Source organism: Sceloporus occidentalis, unplaced genomic scaffold (assembly GCF_023333645.1).
Source record: "Sceloporus occidentalis isolate IW3139 unplaced genomic scaffold, rSceOcc1.0.p SCAF_208, whole genome shotgun sequence".
Taxonomy (NCBI): domain Eukaryota; kingdom Metazoa; phylum Chordata; class Lepidosauria; order Squamata; family Phrynosomatidae; genus Sceloporus; species Sceloporus occidentalis.
Genome location: NW_028317188.1, coordinates 1,240,276 through 1,266,576, shown reverse-complemented (window position 1 = coordinate 1,266,576; position 26,301 = coordinate 1,240,276). Strand labels below are relative to the sequence as shown.

At 37.1% G+C, this 26,301-nt stretch overlaps 2 protein-coding genes across 2 annotated transcripts in view; one reads left to right on the top strand and one right to left on the bottom strand.

Moving 5' to 3' along the window:
* The window catches only part of LOC149277636 (zinc finger matrin-type protein 4-like), a 109,175-nt gene that overhangs the window by 60,334 nt on the left and 22,540 nt on the right, over nucleotides 1-26,301 (top strand). The window lies entirely within an intron of this gene.
* On the bottom strand, nucleotides 882-26,230 carry LOC149277637 (outer mitochondrial transmembrane helix translocase-like). Its single transcript, XM_089502651.1, has 11 exons — nucleotides 26,072-26,230; nucleotides 9,587-9,751; nucleotides 8,657-8,755; nucleotides 8,356-8,476; nucleotides 7,719-7,919; nucleotides 7,380-7,486; nucleotides 7,020-7,109; nucleotides 6,397-6,447; nucleotides 5,865-5,998; nucleotides 4,719-4,774; nucleotides 882-886 (listed from the first exon to the last, which is right to left on the bottom strand). Exons 1-11 carry the CDS (start codon nucleotides 26,228-26,230, stop codon nucleotides 882-884), a joined length of 1,188 nt encoding a protein of 395 aa, XP_089358777.1.

Below are 26,301 nucleotides of genomic sequence, written 5' to 3'. Positions count from 1 at the left end.
TGTAAGGTTGTGGACTAAAGGGCTTCAGGGCATTCATTTTGACAACTGGTTGACCACATCTCTATTGCAAAACATTTGGTGTGTTTTAAATTTTAAAACAGTCTCTCACAGATCAATAGTGTTTTGGGGCTGCATTTATGCTGCTTTTTTTGTTTTCTTGTTTAGTTTGTTTTATTTGGTGCATTGTGTTTTTGGGGGGAGGCTGCACCCTCTACCTCACAATCCCTGATCCCTTACATAGTAGCAAAGATTAGCCTTTTTACCTGTATGCCAGCCATCTGATCTGACAAGAGATCAGATGACAGCAAGCCCTGCTCAATGAGTTTACAATCTAGAGGGAGTTAGGGTGTATTCCGCAATAGGTAAAAGTGCCGATGAAGCAGCCACGCTAATGTAAGTATTGCAGGAGAGGGACTAGGAAAGGTGAGCTAAAAAAATATGGGAGGGCGTTAATGTGAAAGAAGTGGGTCTTGAGGGATTTTTTGAAGGACCCAAGGCAAAGGGAAAGATGGAGAGGATGGAAGGAGATCTTTGGATGTGCGGAGAGACAGTTGATCAGTCTATGACTGATCTGCAGCTTTCTCCTCAGATTAAAAGGAAAGCCAGCATGTTTAACATCAATATACATCTATACTGTTTAACGGCAGTGTTGCGTGTACTACAAAACGCACAAGACACAACACATCACGACACAATAAGATGGCTGCCGTCGGGCTGAAGAGGAGAGGTGTAGAAGGTTACCTGCAGTACCCGCCGTGTATAATAAACGTGATTGGCTCCTGGGGTCTACTTTGTCAACCATGTACGATCTGCGGTTATTTTGAACTGTAAAATAAATCTAGGACCCTGAGATCACTTTGAAAATAGTGAAACAATGCAAGTCAATCTACAAACAAGAAGAGATGACAGAAGATTCATTAGAAAAATTTTATGTCTTTATGATTCTCTGCGTTGTAGAACAACTGCTTTGTAGAATTGTTCTCTAAACAATTATTTCTTTGTATTGACAACCTGAGAAGTTGGTCTAGGGTTGGTCTATGCTTTTGTCTTGGCTACAACAAAGGATTGTGGAAACCACCATAGACCCAAAGGCTGCTTTGCAAAAAGACTAACCATCGCTGGTTTTAGGGTTTTAATAAATTAAATATTGCAAATAGCATAATCCTCTTCAATGATCCTTGAACAAAACAAAAAATGGACATGATTGTCCTTTTTTATATGTATTTTGTAAATAGAACTTTCAATTACATATACTCACACACTATGCTTTCCTATACTGATATATATATTTGTGTTTCTTCTTCTTGCCCCCAGGTAAATCCATCATACCCCATGAGCTCTGGGTTTACCTAGCAGCATACATTATTTTATTCATTGCTAACACTGTAAGCATTTCATATTTCTGCTCTGTTTTTTTGTTTAGTTTATTCCCCTAAGTCATTTTTAACATTCTCTGTTTTTCTGACAACTAAGAAACTGTGAAATGATTGTTATTAAATTGTCAACACTGTCTGATGTAAACTCCTAGACCACTTTAAATTAAGCAATCTTGGAAAACTGCAAATATTGTAAATGCTTCTTGTTATTATTAAATTGTATACAGTATGACTTTCAAATATGGTGGCGCCCAGCAGCTAAGAAAGTGCTTACCAGGCAATCAACGATCGATATCGGGGGCATTCAGCGATACAAAAAAAGTCAAGAGCCTCCTAGAAAAGACTTGTAGTGCCCATTAAAAAGTTCCCAAGAGGGTCTGTCCAGGCCCTCCTGAGAACTCTGAGCAGGTTGACCACAGGTACTGCAGCCAACTATTAACTTTAAAATTAAAAAAAGTTAAAAATAAAAATAACATTTAAAAATAAAAAGTCCCCGGTGATGTCACCATAACATCATAAGGGGAACCATCCAGTTCAAAGAAAATATGTCCAAAAACATGTAAAAAGCAAGTCCTAAAGTTCAAAGATGCAACCTGGATGCTGGGCAGGTGGTTTGGATGTAACTTGGGAGCTGAGCAAGTCTTGTGGATGCAATCTGGGCACGGGGGAAATCATATATGTGCAATCTGGGTGTTTGGGCAAGTCCTATGTGTGCAATGTGAATGGCGGCAAGTCATGTGAGTGCAAGCTTGTTGCTGCTGCAAGTCCTGTGAGTGCAATCAGGGTGCTGCGGCAAGCCCTTTGGATGTAACTTGGGTGCTGAGCAAGTCCTGTGGATGTTATCTGGGTGCGGGGGCAAATTCTATGTGGCCAATCTGGGTACTGGGTAAATCCTGTGTGTTCAATCTGGATGCTGGGACAAATCCTATGTGTGCAATCTGGATGCTAGGGCTGGCCTTTGGGTTGTGCGACCTATAATCTGGGTTGTGGGTCAGTGAACACTAATGTGCATTTTTAAGTTGATGACCCTTTGGAAATTGTCTACTTATTTTTTTATTCTAACTTTTTTTATACCATAAAAATGGCATTTGTTGGTCTGTGATTAATCAATGTCACTATTCTGAATTGTGCATTCGGATGGGCTAACCTTTTGTGGTTTGTTCTGCATTCTTGGTGTGGCTGGTCCTTTTATATATTTACATTTGCCCCTCACAATGTAAAATTATTGCACACATTTTACCTACAGCACTACGTGGTGTAAAAATTAGGAATGCTTTTACCAATGCCCCAGCACATAAAGTTAAAAAGTTAGAAAGTGACGGCAGATAAGAACCATTCGGCCCGTCCAGTCCCGCAACCTCTGAATACTTTCCTTAGTATATGGCCTTATCCTATATCTAGCTTAGCCTTATGCCTATCCCATGCTTGCTTCAATGTCTTCACTGTATTAACATCTACCACTTCTGCTAGAAGGCTATTCCATGCATCCACTACCCTTTTTATGTAAATTAATATTTCCTGATACCTTTAAACCTTTGCCCCTCTAGCTTAAGATGGTAGTATTTCTCCTTTTAAAAAAACTCTCTTCCTTTATCGCGTTGATTCCCTTTAAGTATTTAAATGTTTCATATCCCCCCTATCATATACTTTAACCTTTCTTGGTAGGTTTTATAGTGTAATCCATGAACCATTTTAGTAGCCCTTCTCTGAACTTCTCCAAAGTATCTATATCCTTCTGGAGATACAGTCTCGAGTACTGTACACAATACTCCAAGTGAGGTCTCAATGGTGATCTGTACAACGGCATGAGCTCTTCCCTCTTTCTACTGCTAATACCTCTCCCTATACAACCAAGCATTCTGCTAGCATTACCTGCTGCTCTACTGCATTGTCTACCTACCTTTGAGGTTAGGACAGTATTAAATATTCTGTACTTCACCCTTGAGTTTCTGTGCCCCAGATGCATTACTTTGCATTTATCCACATTAAATGCCAGTTGCCACAGCTCTGACCATTTTTCCAGTTTACCTAAATCATTTGCCATTTGGCTTATACCTGTTGCAAATTTTTGTGTGGTCAGCAAAAAGACATACGTTTCCATCAAGACCTTCTGTAATATCACTAATAAAAATATTAAGGAGAATGTGTCTAAGTACGGATCCCTGAGGTATCCCACCGGTAACAAGACCTTGCTCTGAAAATATGCCATTGACTACAACCCTCTGTTGCATGTTCAACAACATTGGAATCTAAACTCAGAGATTGCAGTTTATTTATAAGTCTTCTGTGTGGGACAGTGTCAAAGGCCTTGCTGAAATCTAGACACACAATGTCTACTGCACCACCTTGATCAATTGCTTTAGTCACCCAATCAAAAAATCAATAAAATTCGTTTGGCATGATCTGCCTGAGGTAAACCCATGTTGTTTTTGATCTTGAAACCCATGTGACTTCAGATGTTAAACAATCCGGTCCGTTAACATAGTTTCCATTAATTTCCCCGCTACTGATGTAAGACTTACTGGCCTGTAGTTGCCAGACTCCTCCCTTCTGTTTGGGAACAAAGATGGCACTGACAAATTGTTAAGGGGCAAGGTTGGCACTGTTGGAAGCGAGTGGAATGTTACATGGTGAAGTCGGTGGGCCCAAAGACCCAATAGTAATAGCAATATTACCATACCCACCTTGAGGTGGCAAAAATAATTTTGCACCCAGACATCAGTGACCGTAGGCTCGGCCCTGGAAATACACAGAACTGGACGTTTGGACTAGTCTATGACTGGCGCAGAAGAACAAGAGATATGGTTTTACTTTTCATGAGCATTAGGAAGGAACATATATCCCTCCTTCTTGCCTAATTTTCTAACTCTGTACAATGATATGGTACCACGCACAACTTTTATTTTCCCTGTAAACCTATAATAACATACGAACATACTCTTGTCCTCATCCACACGTGAGAAATGCACTCAGAATTCATTTGGTTTCCGAAATAAAGTGCATATGTTTTTAGACTATTAAATTACATTTATATAATGCCAGTAGATTCCGCAGCTCTGTTATTGACTTAAGCGTCTTAAGAGGAAAACTATTCACACTATTCTGTAGAAGACACACACACACACAACCTTAAACAGAAAGATAACACTGCCCTTGGCCTTAACCTACTTTATTCTAACTACAACTTACAACTTATAACTAACAATACTATTACTAATAATAATCCTATGAGTCCAACTTGAGAACCAATACGTCTTGGTTATCTCTCAATCCATTAGTCTTCTGTGTATTAGGACAGCATTCTGATTCCCTGGCTCATTGATTCCTGGAACATGCACATACTTTCTGTTGCCCTTATTAAGTGGCACTGTCCTATCTTTACACTATCCTGACATAAGCTGAAATAGGAGAAAATAAAAATAGTTTGTCAGGTTCTGTAACATAGTTTTGTTATCAGCTCATTATCACTCTAAAATCTAATTTAACGTGAGTTGAGTTTACAAAGTGTTAAGATGCAGAGAAATGATACAATGATTAATTTGGTGGAACCAACTCTACAATATGAAGTTATAAAGTTCTCTGGACATATTCGCAATTCGTATCGCCCAACGACCGGGACATGCAGTTCCGGGCACAGGGCAGGCAGCAGGGTTAGGATACAGATCTCCCCCAGCGCTGTAGGGGACCTGGATCCTACTCTTCGATGCACTGAGACATCCTCCCCTGCCAGCACGTTCCACGGGGGGAGTGGCGGCATCGGAGATTGTTAAAGCACATCGTGCAGACGTGGCGGCAGCGGAGGTTGTTTATGCTCGCATCGCCGCAGCCGGTGAACGTCTGCACGTTCTACATTAACAATCTTCTGTGCCGGCACTTTCCATGGCGGAAATGCCGGCACCAGAAGTTGTCAACGCGTATCATGCAGATGTCCCCCATCGGCCCCGCTAGACACCAGGGAGACTGCATTGGTAAGTCTAGGGGGGCATATCTAGGGAGCAGAGTGGCAGCATATCTCGAGGGGTTGGAGTGGCAGTATATCTTGGGGGCAGAGTGGCAGCATATCTCGGGGAGCAGAGTGACAGCATATCTGGGGGGAAATGGGCATATCTATAAGTAAGATGTATTAAAATAGCTATTGGTTTTCTGTTTGTATGTAACATATGTTGACTAACTGCATAATAGATACCAAAAATGTTAAAATACAGTGTGTTAGTTAGAATACTGTTTTGCTATTCCACTAATGTGTATTTTTTCTAAAAATCTAAATTTTTATTTAAAAAAGCACCTAACTTTTAGGATGCGGCCTATAATCGAGCCAATACGGTATATCGTACGAACCCACTCCATTTATATATGACCTAATAAGTTATATATGACATAATTAGGTCACAATAATTGGGGAATTACTGTGTAAAGTTTGCTAGGGTTTTGTTAAGTATGGGGTTTCTTATGCAATACATGAATATAAGAGTGACATATAACACATACCCATCGTCTGAAGAACGGGCTACACACTCTTGGAGGGAAAGCATTGCAGCATCACGGCACATTTCCCTCAGATCACTGCCAGATAATCCTTCAGCGTAGTAGGCAATTTCAGTCAAGTCTACATCTTCATCAACCTAAAGAAAACGTATTAGGACACATAAGTACAATGAAGGGTTTCCTGGTGATTTTCCCCAAAGTTGGAGGGGATACAGATCCGCAAAGATTAAACAAGAGTGTGTTTTTCTAAATATTTAGAGGATGAAAGGAAAAGATTCAAACAAGACTGAGAAGCAGCAAAAGGAATCGAGTCCAACTGAAAATGCATTGGGTAAAACGATCCCAATTGCCTAGGGATCTTATAAATTGATATAGCCAGAGAATGGTGGTTTATGATTTTTGGCATTTAACAGTATGTTGTGGAAAGGGGTGACTATCTGAGGCAGTTCCAGCTGAGCAGGATGGTTCTTGGGCCATCGGAGGAATAGTCAACCATTACATAAAAATCACATATATCAAAGAATAAGTTGCTTACGTTTTCATTTTCCAAGATGAGACTCAGAATTGATTGACGCTGTGCCACGGACTGGAAAAAGGGGAGAAACAGCATTTTTGAAAAACTATTTACAATTAGTCTTGTTACAACAGTACAGATTTTTTAGTATAAAAATAGGAAAATATATAAAGAATTAATTGTTATGGAGAGGCTAAAACAAACTGTAAATCACCTCCTATGGGTGATTCTTCAGGAAGAGTCATGTCTGCTACAAGAGAACCTAAGAGTTCTAATTATCTTACTAATTCATCTTAACAATACTGATTTGGTTTAAAACCGGCGGTAAAAGTTGTGTTTATATACAATAGCTACTAAAATCCTTTTTTACATTTTTTTTAAAATAAATAAGGTTCTGTTTGTCATGCAACATTTACAGTAACTCTTGGGTGTACCAACAAACTATTGCTGGAATTTCTTATTAAATGTATGAAAAGCAGCTCCCTCCAAGTCAACTTAGAAATCTCTTACATAGATTTTTTAATTCCTAAGGCCAGTCTTAGTGAGCTACATCACATCTTCCAAATATTGAGCTTATTTAGAACATGGATATACACCCGTTTAACATGAGGATTTCCTTTTAAAAAGACATTTTAGTTACATACTGGTTGATTGATCAAGAATCTGGCTGGCATCCTCCTCAGTATTGCTGGATCAATGTCCTGAGGTCGGTTAGTAGTCCCCATGATAACAACCTATAAAAATACAGATAAAAGCGAAACATAAGAAATACAATTTGGTGGAATTTTTTGTTGAAAAATGTGGTAAACCTAACTTTTATTGCGTGTTCTTTCCATGTTCCAGAGCCTCAAACAGCCTTTAATAGTTACATTTACTGATGAATAATATAGCTGTATTTTTGTTGGATAGATGTCTTATCTTGGAGTTCTCTAGCTTAATATTGCTATGCAATGTCCTCTTATTTGCTTATAAAAAATATGAAAATAATGCTAACAAGTTAATACCTGACAATCGTGGCCTGTTTCCAGCCCGTCCCAAAGACTCAGGAACAGGGCTTTCATTATGGCCGTCGCTTCATGGTCGGTGCTTGAACGACTTCGAAGGAAAGAGTCTGTGTGGCGAGAAAGGAGAGGGTGATGAATAAATACAAATCAGAAGACTAGAAAATACCCTTAGATTGGAGTTGGAGCCCCCACAGGGACTAAAATTGCCTTAACTATAGCCTGTTAACTAATCAGGATAAACACAACTCTCAAGGTTCTCTAAATTGTTAAATATCACATACAAGGCCAACACATACCCTGTTTGGTATTGCTAGAGATTGGTGACTTAGGACAACTTACCGATTTCATCGATGAAAATGATTGCCGGTTGGAGCTTCACAGCCAAAGAGAAAACAGCAGCTGCCAGTTTCTCTGACTCTCCATACCACTTGTTGGTCAGGGTGGATGGCTGGAGATTAATAAATCGGCATCCTGATTCTTTGGCTGTGGCTTTGGCAATAAGAGTCTTGCCACAACCTGGAGGTCCATAAAGAAGGACACCTATAAAAAAAACAGTGCATGATTGTATGTATACAACCAGTAACTTAATATGTTTAAAGATATACAAGTTTCAGACTTTGAACGCAAAATGCAACTCAAATTATATGCAACATAAAGTATTCATGATGTAAAATGGTTTGCAGCTGTAAAGTTTGGTATGTGATTAAAAATCACTTGAATTAATAAAATTGGTCTCATGCAACAGGAACCATACAGCATAATACTACAGATCCTGCAAACCTGCATCCTCCATAGAAATCAAGGGGTACCAAGTGAAGATTTACTATTGAATAGAGCAGGTTTGTCTATAACTCAACCGAGCCTAAGGATATCCTGACAGTAACTGCCGGAGGGCCACAATTGGACAGCACCTTAAGCCTTAATAAATAGAACAGATTCAACCTAAAGAGTCCCGCATACAGGGTTTGAGTAATACCTTTAGGAGGCTGCATCAGCCTGGATTTTTGAAACAGGTGTCGCTTTCTTATAGGGAGGATGACGCTGGTTTTTAGGTCTTTGATGACATTGTCAAGACCTGCGATGTCACTCCAGGTCACCTACAGGGAACAAACACAATTGTAAAACTGCTTCTATAATACAACCTTAGAAACATTAGACAAAGCAAAAAGGAATAGCACTATAAAGTAATGGGGTTTAAAAGGATATATACAGGTTTCTTCACTGTCCTGGTCCTTCCTTTCCCAGTTTACTTCTTTCCATGCAGCCTTTTCCCTTACCTCCATTCTGAGTGGGTCCACTAACTGTGCGGCGATGCACATTTCGTATTCTGTCAGACTGACATTATTCACGCCAATCTGACTCATCAGTCGTTTAGCCTACAAAATAATAAAAATAAGTTTATATTATTTTAAAATGATTAACTAAGGATCCCACCAAGAATATCACATCTCAGGCCATGCTATTAAAACCCTTTCCCATGTGAGGGCCACATATGTGATGGCCATATGTGATATAAGGCCATCCATAATACTGCTCCTCCGTACATTTCTGACCTCATTAGCAAATACTCTCCTACTCGATCCCTACATTCCTCCCATGGGCTAAGGCTCTCCTCCTCACTCATCACCTCTTCCTTTTCCTGTCTACAAGATTTCACTCGAGCTGCCCCATATCTCTGGAATCTACTCCCAAGGAACCTTCAGCATTCACCCTCCCGACATTCAAGAAACATCTAAAAACCCACTTCTTTAGAGAAGCCGCACCATCTTAGCTGCTAGAACTTCCTTGTCATCGATACAACCACCACACTACCTCTCACCCTTTCTCTATGCCTTATGTTTGTCACCCCATTTCCCTCTAGATTGTAAGCTTGCAAGCAGGGCTCTCTCCACCAAATGTATCGGTTTGTCTTAGTCTGTCAATTCTTGTCTTGTCATATCCCTTGAATTTATGTATTGTATTAAGCGCTGCGTAAACTGTTGGCGCCATATAAATAAAGGATAATAATAATAATAATAAAGGGCCACCTGGTGAGATTCATGGATGATCACTGCACATAGGTTTGGAGAACTAATGTAAATACTGATATCTGTACATCCTGTTTACAATCACAGGATTTTATCTTTAGGAAACATTGTTACCCTTTCTTTCTATAGACTTTACTTGTATTCTCTATTGTTAAAGTTATAAAGAAAAAAGTTCCATACCTCTTTCTGAGCTTCATTTTTCTGTTTTCTGGTTGGATCTAGGGCATTTAGCATCCATTTGGTGGTGTAATAACCGGCTACGCCCAATACCGACAGTTTGACAATATTGCCGATAACTTCATTTCCAACCAGGTAGCGAGAAAAAACATCCGTAGAAAACATGTTCTAAAGACAAATAAAAATACATCAATATAGAAGAACTTCTTTCAGTAACTACTACTTTTGATTTTAGAATAAATTAAACATCATATTTGCCCACTTTACATATTTCTATATATGGTAATATTGTTGTGGCTGGTGGTAGAATGGTCATGTAACATAATAATGACTTGAAATTTACATACTTTGTGTGTTCACAGCTTATTGATAAACTAATTTTAAACCACAATAGAGAACCAGACTAGTGGGTTTAAGAAAAACCTAAATCTTCCAGAACCTTTTTTTAATATTAAAACTATACTTTGGTCTTCTTTCAAGTCTAGATTGGAAACGTATACTTTAATAATACCCTCACATTTTCAATCCCATTATAGCCCTGTAGCGTCTTTGCTATTATGACATCACAATTGCCCACTTTGCATATTTCCATATATGGTAATATGGGTCTTGGTAACTGTCAAATTGTTTATGAAGAAAATTAAACCACATAAGGCCAGAAATAATAGCGCTCTGAACAGAGATATTTAGAAAGTTTCGGTTATAGATGTATGTAACCACGGTCCTGAGTGCTTTGCTGGAGAAAGTTCATCCACCTCTTGTATTACAGCCATCTATCCATAGGGGAGATGATAACATCTTGTTTTTCATCATATTTTCTTAGTGCAGATTAATTTCTATCTCATTGTTTATTTTCTATCTATATTTTACCTCTGTTCCATGGGGAAGGACACCTCAGTTCAATCATTTTTCAACCACAACAGAGAAGGATGTTTTGAGCAAAATAATACCTTTGTCTTTTTATACTAAAACTATACATTTGTCTTATGTTCCACGTTAGATTATGTGCATTTATTATTTAGGGTATACATACCTTTCCTAATAAGCTACAGTCCTGTAGCTTCTTCTCTCTGAGGTCCTCCTGTATAAACAATCACTGTGTGAATGAGGGCACAGTCAATGCAGGCACCAGGGTTTTAAAGCTTAGCTATTATGACATCATAGTTGCCTGCTTTGCATGTTTACCATATATGGTGATGCGGGCGTGGCTGAGAGTAAAATCCATGTATGTGTCAAGGCCGTGCAAGTTAACTATTATGACATAACATGCCTGATTTGCATATTTTCTATATATGGCAGTGTAGGTGTGGCCTGCATGTTCACAGCTTACTGATTATGAAAACATCAATTCATAGATGCAGATAATGATGTTTCAAGTTAAATAAATGAGATAAAAATAGATGCTGTCGGAATGTTAGGTTTGCAAGGTTTGCTGACCCCCTTTGCCTTTAGGAGGGGCAAATAGGAAATGTCATTATATTAAAGACAATACTGCTCACTTTATGATGTTTTCTAATGAACACATGTTTTCCATGTAAATAAACAGAACTCCACGTTCTCCTGTCGGGTGATGTGATCTGTCTTTTATAAAAAGAGGGGAAGCCATTTTTGTAAACTTTACCTTTACCTTTAAAAAGTAGTTTAAAAATTCAAGAATAAATGGCAGTTGGCAGTCATAGCTCTTTCTTATATATTCGCAAATAGATGACAGCAGTGTAATCACACTTACAAAAGTAATGGTTATATGTACTAAGCAACACTTACAAAAAAATGTATGTCCATACACAAATGTGGCATACAGACACTATAAATGTATATATTTATACACCTATATATTGTTTTAGTCAAACCCCCCCATAGAATCTATAGAAATAACTCTGGGAGAAAATAATAAAATAGGATTGTGAGAATTCATCTTATTTAACAGACAACAGTTATCTGTGTTTAAGGTAAAACCACAAGTGTGGAGTCCTTTATGCATCCAATGACAGTGATGCCACCAGAAAAAAACCGCTTGTATAACTTCTACTGGAAATGCAGGATGTTTTTCCATGGTGGTGGTTCTCGTAAGGATGTCAAATGACAACTGCATACATCAATGAAATCAGTGAGAGGAAAGACTAACCTAAATGCAGTTATCCCTAAATTATCCAATTAAACGTTAAAATGGTTTAATATTATGTATTTTACTGTTAATTCATATCACTTGTGTAAGACATGATAGCAGCAACTTTTGAAATGTATCTGCACAGGATCATCTATAAGGCAAGTAAGTAATCTCCCTTGGTTTTTCCCATCTCTGCCGTGGAATATGCACATGCTGTTGTGTTAACATGAGTTGATTACAATCTCTTTGGAGCAGCCTTAAGAGTTTAAAAAGTTTCAAGTTCTCCTTTTAAAAGTTTTTTATTCATTTTGGGTTCTATTTACTCTCCTTAAGTGGGAGTGGGGATGGCAAGGGGGAGCAGGGTAGCAATTACCACCTGGACTGTTCTTATTTAAACATTCTGGTTTACATCCAGAAGCCATTTTCTATGTTTTACTGTGTTTGAAACAAGAATTTATAGATTTTTTATAATTTTGGATCCTATCTTTACTACCTTTGCAGCCCTTTATTCTATGCAGGCCCCTTTTGTTGACAACAGCTAGTAAAGAAATTCAGAAATTGACGGCAGATAAGAACCATTTCGCCCATCTAGCCTGAATGTTTTTTCCTATTTTAAAGACCTGAGAATCAGTCCATGGTCTCTGATTTTGGATAGCCAGATGCCCATGCCATGTGTTTAAATTCCATTTCAGTGTTTTCCCTCTACCACTTATGCTCGGAGATTGTTCCACTTACTTACCATTGCCCTTTATGCCTGTTCCCCCCTGGTCCATGACACCAACCATCTTCTTTCTTCTGTAATTCGGTCCTATGTGGGTTAGGGTTGAGATAACCTGTTGAACAAATATCCGGGGGGATTTCAAAACATGACTGGTGCAAAAATAAGGCATCTTGATACCACAATAGTCACTGGAATATCATTTTTTATTGGATTTATGGTCATAAAGTCACTCTTTAAACAGTGTATACATTGTCATGATGGTAATTGTCATGTTTTACATCAGACTCAAAGAATTTTAAGGTTTTTTTTGGTGTCAACTAACTTAAATGGAATCAATGATTTAGTGCATGCTGTTTTGGTTTCCATCTATGCATAAAGATAAGCTGGAGTTGTAAGAAGCTTTTCAGCATTCAGTGAGTCTGCCGTTCAGTCCATCCTACTTTCCTTTTACGATGTCACTTCATTTTCCAGAATCTTTGCTATTGAGTGCTTGCTCCTTTGGGGAGATACTGAAAGCCTAACACTGTTACTGGCTTAGGGAATGCCTTAATGATTTATTGACTAAGATGTTTAGCCTACCTCTTACTGGACCTAAGAGCAGCACACAATGGCAGGTGCCCCCCTGCCAGACCTAGACAAATGCCAGATAAATCATTTCTTGTATTATGCCACTCTGTTCCCTGCATGGCTTTCTCAGACACTGTGACATGGATGGTTTTATAAAAGCAAATAACGTATTCTTCTTTAAGGATAATAATGTTTGCTGTTGCACATATATCTCCAGTAACAAAGAAGCCTAGAAAATGCCAGTCTCATTGTTACAATTTAATTGCTAGTTTGTGCCTTTGTGAATATTGTTTCCCTTTGCTATTATGTTTACGCACAAAGCATTTATACATGTAATAAGCCCGCTGGATGCTGAATGAAATGCGACTTCCTATTATATTCACTATTGTACCAGAAAGGCTGCCGGAAAATGGTGATATATTTCATATACACTGTGCTAAAGCTATGAGAGAAACGTCTGAATACTGCATTTACAAAAAAAAATAAAAACTAATAATAATAAAAATACATACACACACACATATATATATATATATATATATATATCTCAACATTATTAATTCTAATTTTATATTCTTAATTATTTTGTACCTGCCAGCATCACTCCACCTCAATACATGATTTATATCCTATTTAGAGGAAAAAAACAAACAAGAAACAAACAAAAAAATGATGCTTTCTCGTATCTTTAGTGGAAGTTGGGAGTTCGTGCAGTTCTTTATATGTCCTTGTCTCTATTCTGTAAGTGACATCTTTGATTTTGATTGTGTATCTTGTTTTGTATTTGCATTAAAGCAATTGGTCTATTGAGACCTGTATGCAATTGTTGCCTTATTTGACTATATCGGTTTAGGTATGTTTTTTTGTTTTTTTTGTTTTTTTTTTAATAATCAAGTATTTTTGTATTTTATTCTATGGTTCTCCAGCTAACACCCTTCTCTTTTTTTTTGTTAATTTGTATTGGGATTACTTGACCATTATTGATAATTGGGAACCATTATTATACTATCTACCCGCTGCCCCGTCTTATAATCAAGCGAATACGGTAAATCTGTGTGTTCAGAAGCTTGTTTGCTAAATGGTTTAGGCATACCTGCAAAAGCAAAGATTCCAGTTGATTTTAAAGCTCGCTGGGTCAGAGAATCTCACAAACCGGACGTAGCAGTGATTGAAAATCGAGGCCGACCGTGAAAACTAGATCTATTGGGAAGTACGCTTTAAGGCTTATATTGGACTCTAAAACACTTGACAAGTAATACAAATCCTACATTTTGTTTTGTCTTACTAAAAAGCAACGTTCCCTTCCAATCCCTGACCTCTTATTGTCTGCCTCAGGTGAGGCATTTCCTAAGGTTTTTAATACTATTATGTAACATCTTGCATTATGCTATTGTATGCATGGTCAGTCCCTTGTGACTGTGTCTTAACATTTTCATATTATGCAAATGTGATGAATTGTTCTTTTTTAGTGCATATGTTGCAGTTTTTTTCGTAGTCCAACTTTTTAAAAAGAATTTAATTTTAGTTTTGAAGTGTTTGCACTTTCTACATCCTCTACAGGATTATTTACGGATACGTTGTCTGAAAATTTGTCAAAAGCCGTCTATATTGAGATTCAGATGTGGACTTCTGATTGATTGAAGTGCACTTGTGACCAGATGCATACACAATGGGTTCTTCTGACATTTTAGCATAGCAAGAACAGATTAAACACAGCGACTTTGGAATTTTGATTAGTTATGTAGTTTGCTCAATATTCATAAAAAAATGAATCAAGCTAGAAATAGTGTGATTCTCTCATTTAAAGTGACATATCACAGTTTTTCCAGGGTAGCCCTTTAATCCACTTCGGATTTATACCAGCAGGTTATATAGGGGTCATTTCCATGATTACCAAAATATCTTAAATTAGTACTGATTCAAATAATCACAGCAGCAATCGCTGACAAACTGACTATTGCCATGCCCAGATCCTAAAATATTCTCCAGTATTACAAACTATCCATCAACAGAATCTGCTGGTGCTATAGAACTAAAGGGAATGTAATGTTAATTCTCCTCTAGATCACGACAAACCTAAGAAACCTCTGCTCAGCACTTCTTAATATTACCTGCATTCTTGTACTATTCACCTTGTTTTATAAATTACTCCATCGGTTACTTAGATTACTTAAATCTATCTATCTATCTATCTATCTATCTATCTATCTATCTATCTGTCTATCGATCGATAAATGACAGTAGTAATTTTGACCATAAGAGTTACTGAGCTGTTGTGACTTATTTATTCATTAACAGGAGAGTATACAGTAGCATTGTGCTTCATCTCCTTGGCCTCCTTACTATACAAGCATACATACTTTATTGAAAAGCCCACATCAGTGAGCTCCTGCTGGAGGAAGAGCTTGGCTAACCCTGTATCCGTGAGGTTTCTCCAAACAAATCATGTCTTTCAGGAGAAACATGCCAGGGTTGGCTTCAAAGTTCAGGAAAAGCAATATATGTAATAAAGGAAGTCCCTGAACAAAATGATGTAGTTTGTAGCCTGATGACCAGTTTGAAAATCTACTAATTTGGAGATAGGATAGATCATATCTGAAAGGATATTACTTAGCAGAAGTACATGGACAAATGGCCAATATGCCAATGGGAAATTATGATTTTGATGTCCCCCATATATAGATTGACATGTCATAAAAGAAATGTGTTACCTGGCTTGGTATATATGATGAATTGTCTGGCACAAGCAAACAATGAGGAAATGGGTGAAAAGAAATACAGTAAGTAAGCTATTGTCCATAAAGTTTTTGGCTTCTACACTTCCTCTTGAGATGTGACCAATCCTTCTAAACAGTGAAGCTATTTAATTAACATATCATCACATTTAGGTACATAAAGGGTATTAGTGGTTTATTATATTCCATGGTGATCAAATACAATAAACTCATGATTCCAGCCGATTATCATCTCTCTAAACATGCCCTCCTTCTTTAAATAACACCATGAAAAATAAACGTGAAGAATCCGGTAACGTTGATTTCATTGGCAATCTATTTATTTCATGCTGATATAACTGCATGCGCTTGTACTAGGACCACACCAGGTGGGGATTTTTTTGTAGTTTTACTTGCCAGCAGAATAAAAACAGTACACATTAAGTTAGATGAGGAGGATTGAGCTGTTCATAAGCACTCCATGTACCATAAAGCAATAGTGAGCTGAAGTCATGCTAAGCCTCTCATTACAAGCCATCTGCTTGTGCTGTGATACTTGCTACAGGAAATGAAGTGACATGGAAAAAAGTAAAATGTACTTATTTTTCCAAAGCCTCTTAGCTCAGCAATGACTTATTGCACCTTTTGCCAGTCAGCAGCTGGCCAAGCTCACCTGGAGACAGATCATAGGGAAGAACTAATGATGAAATTACAAAAGGAGGTAGGATAATAAATTGGAAATATTAGTGAGCTGTGGGTCTCAGTGACTTGAAGTATGCAGAGACTTTTAATCCCTTAATTTTTGTATGATAAACAGTGACTGTACAAGAACCTTATGGATAGATCATAAGTATTTGAGTGCTTTTACAGTACACAGCAATATAAAATATGCACCGTTTTGTGTTGTGGTTTACAGGTTAAAAACGGGGACAGCTGGTATTGCTGGTAGGTAAAATGACAGAGAGGGGATCTGATAGAAACGTTTAAGGAGGCAGTTACAGTCCCTGACAGTGGGCGGGTAGTAAAGGGGCTAATGCATATGGGGGGTTCTGCAGGAACAAGATGAAAATTTAACACCTTAGTGACCATCACAAAAAAACGGTCAGTTAACGCCATGGCCTTAAATGAGCTTAGAAAGCTACCAAGGGTCGAGACATTCAGCTCCATGGACACTGGACCTTAAGGGGTAAAAAGGGCCATACAGCTATCATATTCATTCGCTGGCTTGAATCTCCCTGTAAATGCGTAAATAGTAAAATTACAAATACTGTGTTCAACCCATTTATCTCCTATGTAGACCGTTTGTTCGTTCGTTCTTTACTCCCTTGTTTGATCTTCGCCCTAAGAAGCTAGACCCGCCCCTGAGGAGCGTAAGTATAATTATTGCAGCAATGTTGAGTGCTGTATGAATATTTAAATGTATGCTAAGCTGAGTGTTCATATGTATATAAAAAAACAAAAAAAACAAAAACAAATACAGAACAGTATTTTTAAAGGCTTAAGCATCTGTAAGTTAAGGAGGGAGAAATAGATTATTCTTAAAAATCCTGAAATGCCATCACACGCTACTCAGATTTGCTGTTTACATTGTACCTCCATATTCTGTGTGATTCATTGTTGTTTGACTGACACAACATTGCTTCCATTTATAAGACCTAGAATACTGAATCATTGCACAATTTATCCACATATTGAACAGATGGGCATAACACCTGTTATTGCTTTTAGCAAATATACAGGTTATATCGGGTTTGTGTCGTGTATTTGAAATTTCGACTGCTACTGATTTGACAACATACTCGCCTGATAAAGACAATAGCTGGAATGTGTCCAAAAACAGAAAGTGAGAAGTATTTCAAGAAATGCAATAATTGTAAATCTGCAAATCCTAAAATGCACCAAAGAAGTAGAATACATGATAAACAGAAAATGATATCATGGTTTTCTGTAAAGGAACTGTGCCATTTAACTGTTTAAACTTTGGAATTACAGGCAGAGCAAATAACAATGCTGCCTTCCTATTGTGAATCTGTTTCACAGGTCGCAAGACCTAGTGTGACACAGACACTTTGTGACTGTTTTTTTTTCTAGTGATCTGATTTATGAAGTAGAGAAATTAGATTTTTTGTCAACGTGGGATTTGCATTCGATTTGTCATCATGACAAACTAAAAACAAAGACGGAGATTTATTAGTCCTGGTTAGGAATTAATAAACTGGTGTCATTTTTATGCATATTGTACACTTGTAACTGTAGCAGAGAACTGACGTGAAACGTGTAATGTCCTGTAATTGGCCTGAACAAAATATCCAATTGCCACTGTTATTGAAAATATCCACATTTATCACCCATAAAAAAAAGCTGGGAATGGGGATTATATATTTATTATGTAGGTTATTTTTAATGAAGAAAATTTATATTTTGTGTATAAGTCCAAAATTAACAATTGCACTCCAAATGCCAAGTTTCTGCCTGGTGCCAAATGTCCTGATGAAAGTCTTTAATAAACAAGACTGAAACGTTGACTTGAAAACCGAAGTTGTTTGTGTGGTTATTTGGAAAGTCCCTGGAGTGCCGGTAACTATTTTTGGACTTTATATATATATATATATATATATATATATATATATATAATGTAGTTCTTGATACCTAGGGCAGCAGCTGAGGTAAATAGGCCAGTGCTCGGTCTACTCCTTACAAACATCCAACTGACGGCTCCAGATGAGTTAACACTACCGAAACTGTAATTCATAAATGTTGCCGGTGTCAAGAATTCTGTAAAGCAAAGTATTTTCTTTTTGATCTGTAATTGATATCAACCAATATTACGGTAGGAAAAGTGATTATAATGTCAGAAGCATTCCTGCCACATGACAGCTGAAAATTCTATAGGTGGACATTCTATGGTTACATGTACGTTTTATTAATCTACAGACTGATATATACTATATGTTTTCTGTTCTCACAGCACCAGTAGCTGATACTAATAACAGATGAGCCTCGTATTTAATTAGACTCTGTTCCTTCAATAAGTGGTTTAAAATTCTAGAATAAATTCTAATCAAGTCATTTAATTTCAATGACAACCGTAACAAAGAGATGTTTTTTTTTTTAAACTGTGTAACTGTTACAAAACATTTTTTTTTCCATTAATGTGTTGGAACCATGACCAAAGAAATTATCTTCGCAGTGTGAAGTTAATTTCATTTGGCCTTGGAGATCTCTAGAGATGCTTCAGGATCTATTATACTTGAGTTATGGTGTTTGCCGCCAATTGGTTTGAATGTAAAATCGCCAGATCAGAACCTAAATACTTTGTCATGATATGATTCAACAAATAGGCGGCAACTTAAGTATTTAAACTGAGAGGAGAATGACATTTTAATATGTCCATCAAAAAAAAAAGAATATTTGAAAACATTTCAAATATCCCGAATTTCCAATCTTTCGCAGTTTACAAAAAGGTCCGGTGAATTGGTTTGCATGTTCTATCATTGTTTAAATCATTGTAAGGCAGGCTTGTACACTAGAAGCCGAGTCTTGACGAAGATTGCACGTACTCGCAGTACAACCCACATTCACTAATATGCAAGTTGCTTGCGAGTGCATGCATCTACGCATTTAAATGCTTACATTTTCACTGTCTCATTGCTGACTGGCAGTAAGGAGCATGAAAAATTATTAACTATTTTACAAAAAGATGCATTGTTATATTCTGTTGATCTGTATACAGACAAGTAGCCAGTTTACAAAAACCACCAATGTATTAGTCCTAACATAACATAGATGTCTCTGTATGACTGAAAATGAAATAAAAAGCAAATTATTAAAAATAAAAACACACACTTGAAATGAGTCACAAGACAAATAATGTAATGTGGAAATATGAAGAATGTGATTTGTGTGCGCTATGTGTAGACATGTAGAGATATGAAATACAGTAATGATCACAATCCAACAAAGTTCTTGAACAGCTTCTAATAGGCTCCTCTGTGTGCAAGATGTGGAACGGGGGTTAGAATAGAAAAATGACTGTTCTGTCCTGTAAAGGCCTTGGGATTTCTCCTGAAAACACTGAGAACTAGCGGGTTGTTCATACAGAGATTCTAGAATCCGTACATGCGTTCCCGCGTGCAGAGGTGACCTTTGGCCAGGACCACTTCCTTGCTTAGCAGATGGAGAGACAGCATTAATGAAACAGGACTACTAAATCGTTAATTTAGCAATTGATCCGTTTACCACGCTGATCTTAATTGTTATCAACACTACTAGAAATGAAGCTTCAGGTGAGAAATATACTCTAAGGATCCTTCTTTCAAAGAAGCGTGACTGGAACCTTTTAAGTCATGCAAAAATCAGCTTTTAGTTTGGTGCAAAGAAAAGAAAAAATCTAGTAAGTATAAGGTTTCATGGACATTGTACAGATTTCTTTTTTCTCCATTCACCAAAATACATTACAGTCAAAGGTAATCTTACAATCTGCTGCGTGTTCTATGCGTTTTATCTGTTGCAGAAGTGATTTTGAAATACATGAATTTATTCCGGATTTTCTGCAAAGAAATGTGTTCGCCTGCTATTAGATTGATGGATTCAATGTTCATAGCTGTATAATCAGTAACAGGAAAGCCACATATAGGAGCTTCAAGAAAATCCGTCATCAGATTTGTGTGTAGTCAAGCGTTCTGATTTGCTGTGTCTGTTGGGATTAAATTGAATTAAGGGTTGTCGTTTTCTTGGACTGTTCCCTTTGCATCTCTTTTTCTAGCTATATAGCGTCCTCTTTATGACACGTTGTATCTCCAAGGCTTTAGGTGTCACCATCAAGCCTGAAAGAAAGGTCCTTTGAACCTAATTACTTCACACTTCTAGAGTCTGCTTTGAATGATTTTATTCATGCAGGGAATATATATTTTTTGGTTTATTGTTCCTTACAGAGCATTAAGTTTAAGGCAGAGGAACAAAGATACAGTATGGAAATGTCTGTAAAAACTTTCAGCCAACAAGAAAGGTAACTTATACCTAGATAACTTATAAGGAAGCTGTTGAGTAGGAACAGATAAGAATATAACATTGTAAAGGAGAAAAAAGATGTTTCAATGATCTCTAGCTGTAAGGTTTTTGGACCAGTGCCTCTATAAGTTTATAACATTGGTTTGAAAAGCCTAAAATAACAAATCCATCTTTAAAAAAAAGAACTCACCATTTACATAAAGTATGACAGAATTCAGAGACATTGTATAAGTAAATATAATAATAACATATAAATATATATATATATAACAGGTTTTTTTTTTCTCAGATAAACCCTAGTTTTTTACATAAAGCTGACGTTACGGAAAGGCATTTTCAGCATCGAATTCTTTGTGTTGTGTCCCAAGTGTAGAACAAATGATTGGAGAGCATCTATGTGAAACATTAAGTAGATTCCTGCGGCTTACATATTATATTGACATATATTTGTATTCCTCTTCTAAGACAGCTCATTTTCTGATCATAAAAAAGGATGCCTATGTCTGTGTAAATATTTCTCGTGCTACCCCAAGCCTTAAGTAGCCAGTATCACAACCTCATGCTGATGAGTCCTATTAAGGACAAAACAGCTGTCCTTGAGTGGTGATCTGACTATTGCCCCTCTTACCCGAGTTTTGTCTAAAGGCTGTCCTGTACAGCAGGCGATTACTTTCAAGGGATCCATGTATAAAGTGGATATAGAGTCAAAAGGTGATCATTGTGGGAAGCACCATGAGATTTCTGAGGGAAAAACAAGCCTTCTGGGTTGTCTGGTGTTTTATAATACTTCTACTACCCCATAAATATTTATTTGTAACTGATTTTCAGTATACTCTTAAATATTGTGTGATAATTGCATACAACCTGTATAATGAAAAAACATATCATATGATCTTTTTGTAGTTTATTGCTTTACTGATCGACAAACACAATGCGATTTTTTTTTTCTAATACAGCATCCCATTGTGTGCCCACGATTCTGAGATGTGTTGCATCTGGAGATACTCAATATATGATAAAATAAGAAGTTAAGGTGATCTGTTTAGTTGGGAGCCCGCCATCCTGAATGCAACTTGGACCAGACATGTGTTTCATGTGCCCCAGGTCACACAGTTTCCAACAAGCTTGACATCAGTTGTATGGACAGTTTATCCATAACATGTTTCTGTGTATTGGTCATTTTAAAATCTTTTTTTGTGTGCCAAGGGAAAATAGGTGAGAACACGAACACCGTAAAGCAAATTAATGCTTTTTTAAGTAACATTTGGCCTTTTTTCGACCCCAATGAACAGGAAGGTGCTACTAGTGTAATTACATTTTGTTTAATTGAGAAGGCAGATGGATGCTAATTAGAAAGGCCTAATCAATGTAGAGATTGAGAAGCATTGAAGGAGGAGTGAGTTATAAAAAGACAGGGTGACTTTTCAACTACTTCAAACCAAATGATACATGTTATGTTATTCTCATTATAAAGAATTACTAATTAACCATCAAACTATGTATAAGCAAATCCCACCAGTCAATTCTTGCTGTAGAAGCTTCCTGGGGTTGGCCCTATAGTGAAGTCAGTGTTCAAACTAATGGCTTATTGAATACACCCTATATTCAGTTTGAAGTTTGGTATAACCAACATACTAACTTCTTAATTGATACATTTGGGAAAATCAAGGCTACTCCGGGTCAACACAAAAAGTCAACATATATGTGACCACTGTATAATGGGCATAATGTTATCAGTAATTAATAAAGGGGTGGAAATAGGGTAGTTTGCATTGCTTGTGAGGTATCTGATGGATTATTAAAACACTAGACGGAGCCATTGAAACTCAGACTGAAGTAATCCTTCAAATTAAGACGTAGATCACACAGAGAAGATGCAGATTAAAACATTTACTGAAAGAGTTCCATAAATTAAAAGTTCCTAATGCACAAGTGGGAATTGCTGATAGTGTTCGAATTTCACATCAACAGTAATGCGGTCACATTGCTCAAAACAAGCCGACATGCTTTGGGGAATATTAGATACATTTATTAACCACACCAAGCAGTTTGATACTTCTTAATTGAATTACAAGTGCACAAATATGCCTTCTTGTGCCTATATAAACATATATAAATAATAATTAAGCTACAGTAGCAAATGATGCACATAAAAACTAAATCAGTAAGACAATGTCAAAAGTACAAATGTGTAAAATAAGATCTTTAGTATAGCCAAAAAAGAGTTAATTCATTTGCATTTTTTTTTCCGATAAAAATATTTGGTCCTTCTTGTTACGTTACATGCTGTTGTCATTGCGCAGACAATAGAGTTGCTTACTGTTCGATACTTCCACCAGGTTTAATGCTTCAATAAGTCTTTTGGTATAATAGGCAGCCAAGGAGTGACAGGAAAAGTAATGCGGTTGACATCTGGTATGATTTATAGAACAGTGTAATTCAAGCAATGGCAACACATCACTTACTACTTGAAGACAGGACGACAGCTTTGAGAAATGGAGGGAGGAGACCCGAGATGGGCAATTAATCTCTACCCACAGTTTCATGATTTTACTTCTTTGGTCTACTTTTTATGTTTCTTCTTGGTCTACTTTGAAGCCGCTGGTACAGTAAGGGCTTTCACATCCCAATTTGAATTGCATTATCCAATAGCTTAATTCAGTGGAGCCGAGATAGCTAAGTGACCGTGATGCAAAGTAAATCTACTCGTTTACTGGAATAATTATAAATTCCACAATGAGGGGTTTTATTTCATACTTTCGGTATATGCAGCATAGCAAAGGTAAAAGCTTACATTCATTGTACACAAACGCTCATGCACATTCACCTGGGCCGATCCAAGGCTTTGGTGGGCCTTGGGCAAAAAATATAATAATGGGTGCCCTTCCCCAACAATACCCAACCGTGTTTCCATCACATTCATTCTGGCACATTTAGTCCCATGAACCCACCAGGCTCTGGTGGGCCCCTTGTTGCTGGTCAGCCCTGGGCATGTGCCCATTTTGCCCTGATATTTCCCGGTGAGGAGTGGGGGCTGTCCACAGATTGATGACATTGTGACCGAGCAATGTGAGTCTCCATACACTGGCAGTCGACAGAAGGGGAGAAATAGCTACCAAATGAGGCACATATATTCAATCTAAGACAAGGGTGGTCTAAATATCTCTGCTTGAGCACAGATGATTAAATTGAAGCTTCACATGGAACTCGTCTGCATTCAAGCAGGGTGATCTAGAAACCCTTGTCTCTTTGTGGTCCTTGACACCTGGAGCACCATGCCGATATTTTCAGATAATGGAAATACGTGATTATATCATTATTTTCTCAAAGGAGGTGTCTGATTAGAGCTGTCCATTGCATTCCAATGTTTTAGCCATCTATTTAAAGAGATTATACAGTTTTACAGAAATTGCTGGAAAAATCTTTGAGGTCTCCTATCAATTACTATCTCAGCATGTGGCATTCCAATGAAGATATGAAGAACTGACTCCCATTTTACTGCGATGGACATATCTTTATGCCGTACAAAATAACCCGAATAAATATATTAATAAACATGATATTTGAGGAAGAGACTTTTTAGAAACTTTTTCCTGAAATGGAGCCGAGGTGCCTTCGCATAACCCAGACACATTTCAACGTAGGCATAAACTGCCTTGAGATAATAGAAGTTTAAAGTAACCCCTGCTTTGTTCAATATTAAATTCACAGCTTTGTACTATATGTAGTCGGTTTTTCCTTTAATCATACAAAAGCTGGAAAGTCACGGTTCTCTGTTCTTGGTCTGAGTAATTATTTTGCTTCAGATGGACAAGATGGGGAGGTTTTTCCATTAAATGTACATGTGAGTCCAAATGCCCATGTTCCTATCTCCATTAATTTTGTTCATAATTATTTATGACATAACTGCTGAGAGAAGGAAATGCACAGGATATCAATCAGATCCTAGGAGTCATAATACATGCTGGTCCTTAGGGCTCTTCTAATGGTAACCCAACATTATTCCACTAACTCCTAAAAATGATCGACTGCTTTTCATTTTTAATATTTTTCTTTTTGAAAACATAGAAAACTGCTGGCATAAACTGCAACTCTTATCATGCTAAAGCAGCTAATCACCCAGTCCTTGTCTACGTAACACATGTTGCATGAAAAATGTAATGATACGTAATATAGGTTTTGGTTTTAAAATTAGATCATGAAAAGGATGCATTATAAAATATATATAATAATATTTTTATTAAAATAGCTTTACTTTAAAAAAAAAAAAAAAGTTCCAGGGGAACCACATCTCAAAAAATTATGTTTATTCTGATTGACTAGTAGGGCTACAAAACATATTACTAGGCATTAAATCAATGATGTTTTCCATGATTGATGGAAAATATTGTATTTTACAGATTCCAGGACTTAAACGGTGTAATAAAGTGTTTATCACACGAGCATACTCACATTAACATACTTGCACAGTGCATTCGGTCCGTCTTCTGTCAGGTGGCTCTGTGGTATGTATATATATGTAAAGGTACCTTGTATGTGAATTAATTGCTCATAAAAAATATATATCTGCCTCATATAAGAGCAGGGCCCTCCTCACCTGTTGTCTCTGTAAGTCAATTTGTTATGTTACATACTACTTGTTATGTCCTGTCTACCCATTGTACAGCGCTATGGAATTTGATGGTGCTATATAAAACAATAAATAATAATAATAAAATATGAGATGTGTGTAACATGCATAGTTCAAACACTAGGGACAGTAGACAGCTCTTTGAGCCGGGACAGTGGAAAATGTATATTTTCAGGGAACCAGACAATAGCTGTAGAGAAGAGGGGGAAAATACTTGTAATTAATGCATGACTTAACTGGAGACCATGTTAAAGTTTTGAGCAGGTAGAGAAGGGGAAATAGATATGGCTGGAATTACTGGAAGATTAATGGGCCAGTTCTAGTACGAATGTTCCCTCTATTCTGTGCATGGCTGCTTCACGCTTTCACCTAATAACATACTTCTGAAAATGCATGCGCCTTGCGATACAATAGCGCGATGCATCTGTCTTTTGTACGTTTCCAATGCAAAAAAGTAATAAAACAAATTCATATTCATGTGAAATTCCCTGACTCAGGATAGGCAGTCCGTAGTCTGTTAAAACATAATAATTTATCAGCTTTTGCCAGCGCCGAGATAAATAAATTACATTTCTAATAATAATTTCATATTTTTAAAATGAAATTAAATGTAAAAATAAAACTAACATATGCATAGAGTTTAAGAGAACGATCTCATATACGTGTTTCTGATTCTATGGATAATTACTCCCATGTGGCTAGTATAGGTAGGTGCGGAAATATATTTCCATATACATACCAGAAACTTAAATTTTTGTTTTTGAGATGCTAGGACAGATACTAGGACAGATTCTTTAGGACTTTGACTTAATCTGGGAAAACCTCCATGTGTACCATTTTCGGCTACTAATGCTGGGTGACACTTTAGATTGGAATCAATACAAACATCATCTATCATGCATATAAGCTTAACTCAAATATCCTATGCATATGTCTATGAATGACTCATTTAGCAGACATGTACTGTAG

What these genes read in the sequence shown, in the direction of transcription:
- LOC149277637 (XM_089502651.1), bottom strand. Translation starts at nt 26,230, where the DNA reads ATGATAGATGATGTTTGTATTGATTCCAATCTAAAGTGTCACCCAGCA. An exon ending in AACAAAAATTTAAGTTTCTG is followed by an intron (nt 9,752 to 26,071) that starts GTATGTATATGG and finishes ATTTGTCTTTAG; the next exon opens with AACATGTTTTCTACGGATGT. An exon ending in GCCCGTTCTTCAGACGATGG is followed by an intron (nt 4,775 to 5,864) that starts GTATGTGTTATA and finishes CTCCTATTTCAG; the next exon opens with CTTATGTCAGGATAGTGTAA.